This window comes from Lytechinus pictus, chromosome 17, assembly GCF_037042905.1.
Source record: "Lytechinus pictus isolate F3 Inbred chromosome 17, Lp3.0, whole genome shotgun sequence".
NCBI classification, from domain to species: domain Eukaryota; kingdom Metazoa; phylum Echinodermata; class Echinoidea; order Temnopleuroida; family Toxopneustidae; genus Lytechinus; species Lytechinus pictus.
In genome coordinates, this window is record NC_087261.1 from 11,530,462 (window position 1) to 11,543,841 (window position 13,380).

At 35.0% G+C, this 13,380-nt stretch overlaps 2 protein-coding genes across 3 annotated transcripts in view; both read left to right on the forward strand.

Annotated features, from left to right (window-relative positions):
* Positions 1-190: 190 nt before the first annotated feature.
* On the forward strand, positions 191-6,657 carry LOC129268848 (uncharacterized). Of its 2 annotated transcripts, none has more exons than XM_064112505.1 (5): positions 191-286; positions 2,086-2,155; positions 3,198-3,309; positions 3,997-4,139; positions 4,527-6,657. In XM_064112505.1, the coding sequence occupies exons 3-5, from the start codon at positions 3,234-3,236 to the stop codon at positions 4,653-4,655; spliced, it is 348 nt and encodes a 115-aa protein (XP_063968575.1). In that variant the 5' UTR covers positions 191-286; positions 2,086-2,155; positions 3,198-3,233; the 3' UTR covers positions 4,656-6,657. The 2 variants fall into 2 exon arrangements, with proteins under 2 accessions (XP_063968575.1, XP_063968576.1); XM_064112506.1 differs by lacking the exon at positions 191-286 and adding an exon at positions 1,712-1,758.
* A 926-nt stretch (positions 6,658-7,583) lies between these two features.
* Positions 7,584-13,380, forward strand: part of LOC129280848 (synaptonemal complex protein 2-like) — a 55,606-nt gene continuing 49,809 nt past the window's right edge. The window contains exons 1-4 of the mRNA XM_054916850.2: positions 7,584-7,690; positions 11,172-11,286; positions 11,819-11,971; positions 13,018-13,150. Coding sequence (XP_054772825.2) covers positions 11,248-11,286; positions 11,819-11,971; positions 13,018-13,150 — 325 coding nt within the window. The 5' untranslated portion in view covers positions 7,584-7,690; positions 11,172-11,247. The remainder of the gene's footprint in view (positions 7,691-11,171; positions 11,287-11,818; positions 11,972-13,017; positions 13,151-13,380) is intronic.

Below are 13,380 nucleotides of genomic sequence, written 5' to 3' on the forward strand. Positions count from 1 at the left end.
AGCCGATTCATTTTTATGAATAGAACAGCTATTCAATATTTTCTTAATCCGAAACTCGTCATTCTGAATAGATTACAAGTCATCTTAAAGAGATTATATTCACGCTGACATACAAAGTTCCAAGGATTTTGAATAGATCGGGGAATCAAATGACGTCACAAATTATCGTCAGTTTCATTGGTGGAAAGTAGTGGTGACGTACGATCGAACAAATATAAAATATAGGCGTACTCTCTCAAATTCTGGATGATTGATAACGCTGCCGGGCGGAGGTCAACATTTTCTGGTAAGAAATCGAATTTAATCTTCTTTGTTTTATAAGATCCGTTTACAGTTTTCAAAGAAATTGGATCATTAACTAATTTAGCATTTGCGCAGCGTAAATACCCCTCCAATTTCACTGCAATTTTACGCCTCAAAATCAAATCAATTAGATCTACCCGATCACAGAGCGCAGACGATGTAACAGTTAGGCCTACCCTAACCCAGGGAGCTCCCGCCCGCGCAGCGGGCGGGAGCCCAGGGGCTTACCGTGTATTTGACCATAGTCACCGGACTAGGGTGATTTATGGTCTAAGTATTTCTCCAAATGAATTGTGAAAACAGAAAGTATACAATTACCACGATTATATGGATGAAGGTCTAACGAGTGGCAGTTTCCTGACATCTGGGCACAGACTGGAACCTCAAAAAAAAGAAAAATTCTCTCCTTCTACCCAGTCTCGATCGGCCGATCGAGACAGGGGTAGAAGGAGACTAGAGAACTTTTCGTTTTTTTGAGGTTCCAGTCTGTGCCCAGCTCCCTGGGTTAGGCCTACCCTACCTGTTAAATATGTCTGATTCAGATCAATCAAGACAAGACTTAAACTTTCAAGTGGCGAATGTGAGTGTGTTGATATTTATTTCTGTTGACTTACAAGTGATTTTCATTTTGAGGTAGGCCTAGATCTAAGATAGATCTGAAATTATTAGCTCTGAGCTAGTGAGTTTGAGTGGTCCTATCGTGCAGTTCCATGACTTCAGTCCCACCTGTGGTAATTGGTGTATGTTGATTATGGTGGGTCATCGACAAGCAAAACTCTGCGCTTGTGCGGTTTCGCACCTCATGTGAGCTGACTAAATAAGCCGCTGCTATGCTACTGTGAGTGTGAGGTTTCTGTCAGGCCGGGTGCGAAACCGCAGTAGCGCCCAAAACTCGTCAAAAAATCAAACTTAAGTCTAAACGGTGAATTTTCGTTCCAACTAACGTTACATTTCTTGGTATCATTGTAATGTTTTAGGGGTCTAATTTATATAATGTTTCTAACTTCAGTCTTGGGTTGAGTAATGACTAATGTGCCTCACTCAAACATGGTTTTCTGAAAAACTTAGGAAAATTTGACAGCAAGTAGTTAGAAGATATCGTACTTTCTTGGATCATTGAAGATAAAACTTTCGTGCCTGGTAAATTACAAAATCTTTTAACTTGCTTAATTTTGCTGTCAAATTTTCCTATTTCAGAAAACTCTGTTGGGGGGGGGGGGGCACATTACTCAACCCAAGAAAAGACTTTCACTGCGCCGAGTCTCCACAGCCCGAACGCTATGCGTTCGGGCTGGCGCAGTTATATAACAACCTATAATTTAGATTTTTATGAGCTGGGATATGGGGTTTATTAATTTTATTTGGTTATGTTATTTTCTACGATTTTATCATTTGTACACCCTATAGATCTAGCTAGTTGCGTCTTTGAGTGTGAGACATCAAAAACAAACATAGGTAGGTTTATATATATATAATAGTGAAAAGTAACATTTTTTTTTTTGGGGGGGGGGGCGTTTAGAGACCTTACGAATAAAGACTTATTTCAACTTCGTCCATTTGCTAACGCTACGCGTTCGGGCCGGTGCGGTTAGGTTTACGCCAGAAATATTATGTAGAATTTCTGTGAGAAATTAGCCTACCTTCTGTACATTTTTTTTTCTTTTAACTTTGTCATGATCTCAGACTACTGTACTGTACTCAGAATTTCTGTAAATCCTAGATTGTTGAACTTTTTTTTGTACAGTAAATCTAGATTAATTTCGCTTTCTTATTCTATTGCAGATCACGGACGATTTTGTAACACAAAAAATGAAAGAATGTGACCTTGAAAGATTCAGTCAGAAATTTGAAGGTAACTATACATCTTATGTAGCATGTAAAATCCATACATGTGTAGAATCAAGGACCCAAGGCTTGTAATAAATACTATTGATTGTGTCACATCTTCAGGTCATATCACATAGATACATGTACATGGGTATTTCCACAGTAAAAGGGGTCTTTTCAGGAATCAGGTTATTTTAATTTACTGTATGTTTCCATTGTGCAATACCCCCCCCCCCCATACAATATTTTAGAACACTTCAATGAGAGATAACTTTGCTCAAAAATTGCTTCAAACAGGCAATCAATTAGAATTTTTGACAAGATGATTTTTTTTTTTTTGGGGGGGGACGTATGTAACGCTGGACAGAAATCTGTGTACAAACATGAAGGTCAAAATATAAATGTTCAATAAAAACTTGCCTTTTTTCAACTGAATGGCCTGATATTGATTAGAAGAGATAAATAACATCAGCCCTAAATTCTATTGAATACTGGGTTTTATGCCATTTATAGACATAGTGGTGAACGTACGTAACGTGGACAGAAAATGCGACATTTGTGGATCGAATCATCCAACTACATGTACTTCCTCAGTTTTTGATCAGTGTGCATGACAATTGGCACACACATTGATCTTGGGTGAAGATGTACAAGACACATTTTTTTAATGTGTTGGAAACTGTACGCATATCATTTCAATAAATCAGGTAAAATCTTGCGATTGAACTACTTCCTCAGTTTTTCACCATATGCTCATGAGATTTGGCACACTTATTGGTCTTGGGGTGAAGATAGGCAAAACAGAGTTTTTGAATGGGTCAGAAACTGTGTTGCCATGGTTATGGCATATGAAAATTCCAGTAAGTAAGGGACGTGATGGGCAGGGGTATTAATCACATTCAGTGATATGTCTAATTTATTATGTTGTAACAGCTCTTGCATTGGAAAATAAAAAAAGTGGAAATTACTAAGCCTTTTCTGCAAAACAGTTGATAATTAGAGTTGTACTGTGTCATTTTCTAAAGATTGTGTTATACAAATGTGTATTTCCACCACTTAATTTGCAGATAAAGAAGTAGACCAAGTTGGACTGTTCCTTTTCAATGACACAAGCGCTAAAGAGGTCATCGCCCAGTGGGACCAAGGCTGAAGTTTTTATCAAAACTGAAAGAGCTTCAGGTATGTATGTGCACATAACTATATTAATTTTAGTTAAATTAGATGATCAGTCATTCAGCTGGCTTTGGCACAGTTACATTCTGTAGGAAGGCTTGTTATAAATGGTAGAGTCTTGTGCTCATTGTGTTTGCATTAGAACATAATGGGCAGCTTTTTCCAGTACTAACCCTACAGTGTCTTTCAGAAAATAATTTTGAACAGCTGTTCACTTGCTATCAGTTTATGTCCAACATTCTACAAAGTAAGACTTGCAATATGATTGATGGTAAAAAAAATATTTTTCATATCAGTTGAGGTGATCTACATCTCAAAAATTTGTGACATTTTCAGCATAGAATTTACGAAAATGACAAACTGGCAATTTCATGGGCCCAGCCGACGCTGCTAGTACCGGAGAGCAGGTAAATGTCTTGTGCTGCAGCCAAGGGCCTCTGCACCGTTTCCCTCATTCCCTGTGCAGTTTTTGTAGCTCCAAAACCCCTACATTTTGTGCTTGTTGGCTCTTAAGACCCTCTAAAATTACATTTCAAGGCCTTTGTAGCTCCAAAGACCCTATATTTTGTGCTTGTATTTTTGTGTGCATTCTTACACTTGCATACTATGAATCAGATTATGATAGTAATGAACATGATAGACATTCAGGTTTGATGAATGAAATTTTTTGTATTTTTCCCCATCTAATTTCAGATGCAGAGAAATGTAACCTGTCCTTTTTGGTTCTTCCCTTCCTATTTCCACCTGGCCAAATCAGAGGAAGTAAGTCTTCCAAAAGCAGATATGATTGTGCAACTGTTCAGGAAGCAAGTGCTTCATTCATACAACGAAGAGAAGTGAGTATTGCTTTCTATACTGTACAAGGTAGCCCGGAAAAAGTGGCAGTCGATTTTCGATATCTTGGCATGTTAGAAATTCCTTTTTATTGGACTTATATTAGTTCGTGTATTTCATGCTAAAGAAATGACACCTGCTTGTAACTTCCCTGATATGCCATGCATTAAAAAAAATGACACTGTTTCCCTAAATACTAAAATTATGTATTGATAGAAATCATCTCATAAAATCTAAACGTCTTAATTGAGTTTTCATCTTATTGGCAGTAAAACTTGAATGCAAATGTTTTAGCCATTAAACTTTTAAAGTCTTATTTCTGTCAGTGTAAATTTGTAATTTACTATTGTTTTCTTTTCTTTCTTTTTTGTGTGCTTTTGTTATTGCAGATTGGAACAAACATCCCACAATTCCTGGAGGAAAACAGGCATGCGCAATCATTTGTCCTAGCCCTTGGCAATAGGATGCTGGTTCCAGAACAAGTGTTTGTCATCGTGGAACAAAGTACCATCCCTTGATCTGATCTCCTTCAGGGAGTAGACAGATGCTTCAAACTTATCTACGTTTTTGAGCAGGACATTTTACTTTCCGCGGTCTGTGAAACTTCTTCTTTCTAATGGCATAGGCAAAAACCCAAGTTTGCAATAAAATAAACCTATTTTCAGAGAATTAAGAGCACTGAAAGTGTATCCATAAGCTATAGACATCGTCTGCTTGGGTTGGTATACTTCCTTCTATGGCATCATTAGAACATTGCCGTATTTCTTCCGATGTTCTGGTACTTAATAAAAATTTCGATTTCATTTAAATTGTTTTAGCACCTGTTATGACATTTACCAAAATCTTCTTCAGGCTATCTACAAGATATTAGGGTATTTTTAGACATGAATTATCCTTAGCTTTAATTTTCTTTCATTGTCTACTTTAACATTTGAATTTGGCATCACCAGAACGAGAGTGCTGCTCTTTATACAGTGCGTATAAAAAAACCGGACACATTTGAAAAGTCTAAAATCTTTGTTTCAAATTGTGATGTCTATGTTTTGGTGTTAATAGGTGCCCCGAAATCTTATCTTTCAAATGCCATTTAAAAAATTAGTTTTGTTCATGCTTGACCGAACACGGAATGTTTTTGTCTGGGTTTTAAAAAGGAGGCTTGCGCAAAAATGGCATAAAATGAAAATATGATGATCGGACTTCTTGCTAATCAGCAGACCTCCTCTCAACCTTTTCATTATCTCTGCCATAATTTTCTAATAATGCGGTCAAAATTCATTTTCAAATCTTTACTTGCTTGAATTAAATAAAAAAAAAGTGATTTGTTCTCTTTTAGCTTTGAATATTCCTTCTTTAAGCAAAAACATTTTTTTTTTTAAACGAAGTATGGGAAAGCGTGTTTTTTTTCTTCAAATCCTTTCATTGTGTGCTACAAACGTTATGGTGCCTTTAAACAGTGCCATACAGATGGGCGGGGGCTCGGGGATGTCCCCCCCAAAAAAAAAAAAAAAAAAAAAAAAAAAAAAATCATGACCAAGAAAAAAGTGGAAAGGAAATAAAAGGAAAGAAAGAAAGTGAAATATGATATTATTTTCTGAATATTATTTCAAAATCTGTCTCAAAATTGGATAGTTTAATAAAAAGGTGGAAATTTTTGCTTGCACACCCCGCTCGCTTACAAATTTTTAATTCATTTTCCCCAATCTGCCATACCTAGCTCCTTCAAAATTGACTCAATACACCATTGCCATTGAAAGATATGTATCCTTTCCTAGTTATCCTGTCAAGCGCATAATTAAACTTGGTCAAGAAATCAATAACCCCTTGAAAAATGGATTCATGTCTTTTAAGGGTACCATAACATAATTTGTTTCACACAATAAAATGATTTGAATAATTACAAGTTTTCGCAAATAATGCAAATCTTCTTGTATGGGTTGACCAAAGGCCTTCTTTTCTTACTTATGAAGGAAAATTCAAAGGTAAAAGAAGTTTAAATGAAAAAAAAAATAACTCAAGTAAATAAATAAATTTGTAAATAAAGTTTGACCGCATAATCGAAAGTTATGGCACAGATAATGAAAAAGTTAAGAGGAAGTCTGCTGATTAGCAAGAAATCTGATCATCATACTACTCATATTCTGCCATTTTGGCGCTAAAAACTTCCCGTGTTTGCTCAAGCATGAACAAAAATTATTTCTTTAAATGGCATTTCAGAGATAATATTTCAGAGCATCTTTTTACATCAAAATATAGATATCATAATTTGATACAAAATTTTTAAATAATTTTCAAAACTGTCCCATTTCTTTAATACGCACTGTATATATATATATATATATTATGTCTTATTATTTCATTATTGATATTATCATTGATTAATATTATCCTTTTTGATATGTGCTGCATATGTTTTGGCTATATGCCAATAGATTTTGTTTGTGTGTGAGCTGATGAACTTCATAACATTTACATTATGGTTGTATTGATGATGTTGATTAATGGCATTAAAATTTGAAGTTTAAAACATAGCAAGCATTGTAATGGACTCTTTATTGGGTTTGTCCACCGTATGTGGTAAATAGTTTTCAACAAAATGAATCAAAAATCTATTCATTAAATGAATCTATAACTTGTCAAAACAAAGAGTTTTTCTATTCAAAATGAATAGGTTAACTATTCAGTCGATTGATTCCATGAACTATTCAATAATTAACAGTATACTTGTCAAAAACTGATGAGTTTTCGATTCAAATTTTGACTAGATTTCGGGCTAATTTTTTTTACAAGATTTGTCTATTCATTTTGAATAGAATCTGGTAAGTGTCCCTCGGATGAGTTTTTCGATTCAAATTTGAATAGATTCTATTCAAATTTGAATAGATTGTTATGAGAGTGTAGAGAACGGTGAGAACCAGTTTCCGTGCCAGGGCCCTGGGCACGATTTTTTTTACTGGGGGTTGCTGATGTAAAAAAAAAATGGTTTTCACTAAAAAAAATGGATGTCACTTTGGTTACATTTTCCCATTTTTACACATCTTCTAGAATACCTGGGGGTGCTGCCTATATGGAGAATAATACACACAGCACAGCACCCCGCTTCCCAGGGCCATGTTCTGTGCCAATTTTCGCCTTCCAGTGCAGTGATCGCGAGAGCTAATTCGCAGCAAATATGATTCGCAGACGACTTTGTGCAATCGATACGCGCCATTTCATTGGACAAAAGTTTTTAGAAGAAACCATTATGAAGTATGGGTAAGTACATCGCGTATAATAAGACTCAGTCGTCGAAAGCTAGAATACTCTGCATTATCGTATAGTATGGGTATTTAATGATATTTCAATTATTCATTTAATTTTATAGAATATCCTAATTTTGTTGGTACTGATTGAATAAAAATACTAAAGTAGACTCTTTATTCACCTCGAACCCTTTACCAAAGAAATGTAATTGACGGACCCAAATTGCAATGCAAGATGGCTGGATGAGGATGAGCCGAGCGAGGATTCAACTTACAAGTAAATTTGTCATTCTGGATTGATTAGTTGCTGAAATGCAAGTATTTCAAGAAATAAAAATCTAACTATTGAGTATTCCGTATTCATATGTAACATTGCAGATTTAAAAGTAAGTAGGTACCGGTACCTATAATCTTAGAATTAATTTACTCTTCTGAACAAAACTCCACAGCCACAGCACGGGCCAGGCGAATATAGGAATTAGGAGCGCGTTGAACGGAGCAAGCATCGCAGGGCTGCCCGGAGTTTCGGGTCAGATTGGCCCGAACTTCAGGGCGCGTCGCGTTCATCATTTTCGAGCTGATGAAGGCTTGAGCCGGAGTTGAGTTGAACTGGAGCCCATGTAGATCTAACTTCACAGGGGAATTGGAGTTAAGATTAATTATGAATTCTTTAATATAATGTAGACTATTAACATTTTCAAGATAGACTTGTAAAGTAAAGTAGGACAACAAAAAAAAACGAAACAGCATTTCTACCGCCTACCCGGGCCGTATCGTATGATGTTGATGGGGGGACCTAAAAGCTACGCACTTTGTTTTCAAACAATAAATACTATCCCAATTTTAATATTTCAACAAATTATCTTTCACTAATTTGTGGCAAACATTCTAAAGATCGTATAACAAAGAAGAAAATATCGCAAAACTCACTAATACGAAAATCCTGCCGTGTTTTCCGAACACCTCTTGATTTCGTCGCCCGATGTAGAAAGGGTCCTAAAGCTACGCACTCGATTTATCATGCAAAAAAATAGTATTTCCTGTGCCTCAATTTCTAAAATATATTCAAATTATTATAGGATAAAATGAAATTAAAGCGAATATAACCCCAAATTCCAAACAGTTGTCGGTTGTCTCTGCATTTAGAGATTTACTGCAGCCTCTGTTGAAAAAATTGAATAGGAATCGTTCGTCACTCTGCAGTCACAGTTCCACACACAGAGTGCGCATTTGCCATAAAAACTGCATGCGCGATGAGTGGTGCGTAGCTTTAGGACCCGCGCAGCTTTAGGACCCCCTACCATACTAAGGGCGTAGATCTTATTTTTTAGTAGGCCTACCCAGGGCCCAGGCAGTTGTGTGTCCGGACGATCAATTTTAGAAATTCATTTGGGAAAATTTACAAGCGAAGTTTCATCAATTTTTAGTACAAAATGTTAGAAAATATTATAGAGAACAAAATAGAAGATGATTACATCCATTGAATTCATATTTTTAGTGTAAATTTGTAATCCAAAGACAAAAAAAGAAGGCTTCAAAATATAAAGTGTCCGGACACCCGACCCCCCATCCCAGGGGCCGCGGAATGGTTTTCAAAGTGGGGGGGCTGACCATGCAAAAAATCACAATCATATGGTCATTTTCACGTTTTTGTATACGGTTTTGGAAAAAAGTGGGGGGGGGGGGCTGAGCCCCCCCAGCCCCCCCGCTTCCGCGGCCCCTGCATCCTACTACTTCAAAGTCTATGTCATTGCTCAAAACTTACCACAAAATTTCCTAAATAGTGAAAAATAAAGCTTAAAGGGATGGTCTGGGCTGAAAATATTTATATCTTCATACATAGAGTAGAATTCACTGAGCAAAATGCCGAAAATTTCATCAAAATCTCATAACAAATAATAAAGTTATTGAATTTTAAAGTTTAGCAATATTTTGTGAAAACAGTCGTCATGAATATTCATTAGGTGGGCTGATGATGTCACATCTCCACCTTCTGTTTTCATATGTTATTACATAAAATCATATTTTTTTCATTATTTCATACTTGTGTGAATAATATGTCTCCCTTATCATGAAATAAGTTGCAGCAATAAATATCTAATGCACTAAATCAGTTGTCAATCCAATTTTTCTAGTTCTTGGACTTGGAGGAAAACATTTGAATAAACCTAATTGCATATAATAAAATACAAAAGAACAAGTGGGGATGTGACATCATCAGCCCACCTAATGAATATTCATGACAACTGTTTTCATAAAATATTGCTAAACTTTAAAATTCAATAACTTTGTTATTTGTCTATATCCAATTTTGATGAAATTTTTGGCATTTTGCTCAGTGAATTCTACTCTATTTATTAAGCTATAAATACTTTCAGCCCGGACCATCCCTTTAAGCCTTATATTTCACTATTTAGGAAATTTTGTGGTAAGTTTTGAGCAATGACATCTGATGAGACAGAGACACTTGTTGATTTATTTTTTTTCAGAATCACTTTTTGATATATGCAAATGAAGTGTGTTCGCAAATAATAGAACGATGCGATACATGTAGTAATGATGTATAACTTTGGTTTTCAAGGTGCTAGACCTTTGACTCTGGTCTCGTTTTACAGCTAGTATATCGGATATAATAATACACTACTATAAACATTAATAAATCATTAATTATGATTTATCAGAAATTTTTTGACAAAAAATTTTATTTTATGATATTTACTAATTTTTATATAAAAAATTACCTGACAAATTGAATAAATCTCTATATCATCTTAAAGGAAATTTCATATGCATTGCAATACAAATATGGTAAATGATTAATGGTATAGTAAAAAAAACACAAAATGGATGTTTGAAGCAAAGTTTATTGGGGTTCCTAAAAATCTAAACATTTTCACTCTTAGGATTAGAACAGGTCTTCCATATTTTAAATGCCTCTTTTTGGAATCCTCATGAAATAATCTTTCAGAAAAAAAGTACACTTTTCTTCGGTCAGGGTAATTTTTGTCTCCAGTTTTGACCATATTCATACCATTCTATAGGCACGCTATTGTTAGATGACGTAACCATGGGTAAAACAAATGGGGCGAGTTGAAGACGCATGGTCCTAATGTGGGAGTCTCGCTCGTAATTACTTGGCATATCTGTTCAACTGGTTTTTGTCTCGCCTGCATAGCAAGCGGGACATAACCCTGGAATACTCCTAGTAAAGGAAAAGAAGAAGAAAAAATTGGGGTTCAGTATGATCACTGATGTACAATACTCCTGGCGTTTTCTTTTTGGAATGGGGCTCATTACTGTTTTACTAGGGGTTGCTAACTGTTCTCATTTATGTTTGCCATGATCTCATCTAGCATCTTTTTTTTGTTTTCAAATGAAATGAAAATATTTTAATCGTAAACTCACATTATTAAAAAATCATTAATTAATTTGTTTTTGGCTTTCCAACTATTGTACAGGCAAAGAACAAGAACATATCTCTAAGAACTCAAGGGAAAGTGATAACGGTCATCATTTAAAAAATATTTAATGATAGAAATGCACATTTAGGAAGGAAGTCTTCATTTACTTTTTATCAGACCATTTCAACAAGGTATTTTGATAGGGGTAGGGGCAAAATGATCCAAAAGTGACATCCTTTTATTTTTTGACTAACTGACTTATTTTTTCTGTGATTTGTGTGATTTTAAGGAAAACTTATACCTCACTTTGTGATATATGCAGATGTTATAAAAATTGACTGACTAAGATTTATTGTACAGATAATAAACAATTATTTGTATGATCCATTTACAGGTGCTGAAATTCTGCACAACCTTTTTGGAATTGGTAATTTTCTTGTGTAGCATGAGAGTATAGAGCGCTCTTCAAAATGCCAGTGAGTACAACTTCATTCAAGGCTGGAAAAGCGGTGAGTGGCCTCTACAGTGTTAAATTTCAAAATTGTAGAGTAGTCGTATACTCTATGATTGATATTAAATGGTACTTGGTAATGACAGATTAATGTAGAAAAGGCAGACTTCATTGCTTAAATATTGTGAAGAATTACAAATAGACACCACTCATGGCTATGTAGTATTTTATGACTATGACCATGTTATTGAATATGTAGGCTATTGTGGTGGTTATATTACATAGGTTTTAACACAAACATATGGTTTACTTTATAAACTTGTCACACAAATACTTTTTGGATAGAGGAAGAGCCTTTTGAAGGAATTTTTATGGTGTTGATTGTCTATACACTACTCCCAAGGGAATAATTTTCCTGGTATCACATCGCAATTTGCTCCACATTTTTGAAACACTGCTTTGCATAAAAATTCTTTTGTATAGCATATTTTTCATAGGACTGTACTACATGTAGTTGAGAGCTTTTCTCTTATGACCAATAATGCTATTCAAATTTGTAAAGCAAAATTATTCCCTGTGCTCCCCATCAGCTGGAGGCTGCTGTGCTGTGTGGTCAGCATGGTCTATCCTACTTCAAGCACATTGAGCGCACTCTACAAGATGTGAAAAACAGTCAGGACCAACCCCATGAACAGGCATGCAGTGTGGAAATGATGAGGAAATTAATCACCACCATCCAAGAGGTGTGTATGCTTTTGTTTCAAAATACAAAAAGCAAATCTACTCAGGCATTCTTTTTTATTTTCAGGGGCTACTTTTTACAACTGATTGCCTAAATATGTTACATTGGATAAGCGTTAACAAAGCAGTGAATTGGGAATTTCCGGGTGCTCTTTTTATTTTCCAGGACTCTGAGTGTATCTTACCTGGAGCCCTAGTGTAATTTTTTTGTTAATCAATGGATACTGGTCAATCTGCTAATTGGTAAATTGTCCTGTGTCTCACTTTGTATTATGAATTTTGGTCCAAACATTTGTTGATCAGCTGTTCTTTGCTGTTCTGACAGTTATTGGTTTACTGAATATATTCATCCTTATGTATAAAAATATGCAAATATCAAAATATAGTATTGTGGACTTCTTTGTTCAATATCACCAGGATGTTATTTTCTTGAAAAATCCAAATGTGACCCATATACAAGTGGTTCAAGGCTTTTTTTTTTATAGTATATATATATTTTTTAAAATTCTATTATGTTTCAGGACCTTTTCAACAGTAATTATCATCCTTACATGTACTTTAAAGTTTTTCATACCATATTTGTGGTTTGCCACAATTTTGCGCTAACCAAAGTTTCTTTTTTCTATTTTAGAAAGTTCTCTGCTAGTACTCTTTATTCATTTGCTTGCATTAAATTGTTGTAAAAAAAAAGCAGTTTTGTTGATTTTAGTTTTTTTATTAGTGATGTTATTATAATAAAAGTAAATGATGATTGTCACCAGTTTGACAAGACCTTGTTTTTCAAATGTTCGGAATTATTTTCATACAAATTGGTCTCTCTGGCAATGTTCTTTCTGAGTCTTACTACGCATACTTCTCTTTTATAGCCAAACTTCAAAGGATAACTCTCCCATTGTATACAGTCTTTTTCTTACTCTTCAATATAAATATTATTTTTTTTTCATGAAGGTATGAGATTCCGTTGCCACTGAAGCATTATTTACCAAGTTTAAGTAACTAGACAACTCGGTGCCAATCACTAAGTTAGATTTATGATTTTATATTGCAGCAACTACCATGCCAGCGATTTTGGCAGGCTGAAATAATGGTGTTGGTAATTAAGCATATCGCAGTATCTACACAGGAAGGAAAGTCAGAAAATCTCTCTGTATTTTTGGACAATGGACTCTCCGAAATACTAGGTATGTATTGAATTGTTTTCTCCTTATAGGGGTTATTATTGAATGGTATGGTATTTTGTGTTTTTCTCGGGGGGAGGGTTGGAGATATAATGTTCACTGTTGATCGAAAAATGGAAGAAAAAGCTGAATCGAGTATTAAGAGTTTATATGTTGTTTTTTTGTTCATAAGTATTATGGCAATTTTTCTTTTCTATTTCTGTTTTCTATTCTGTTCCTCATATGAACTTTTA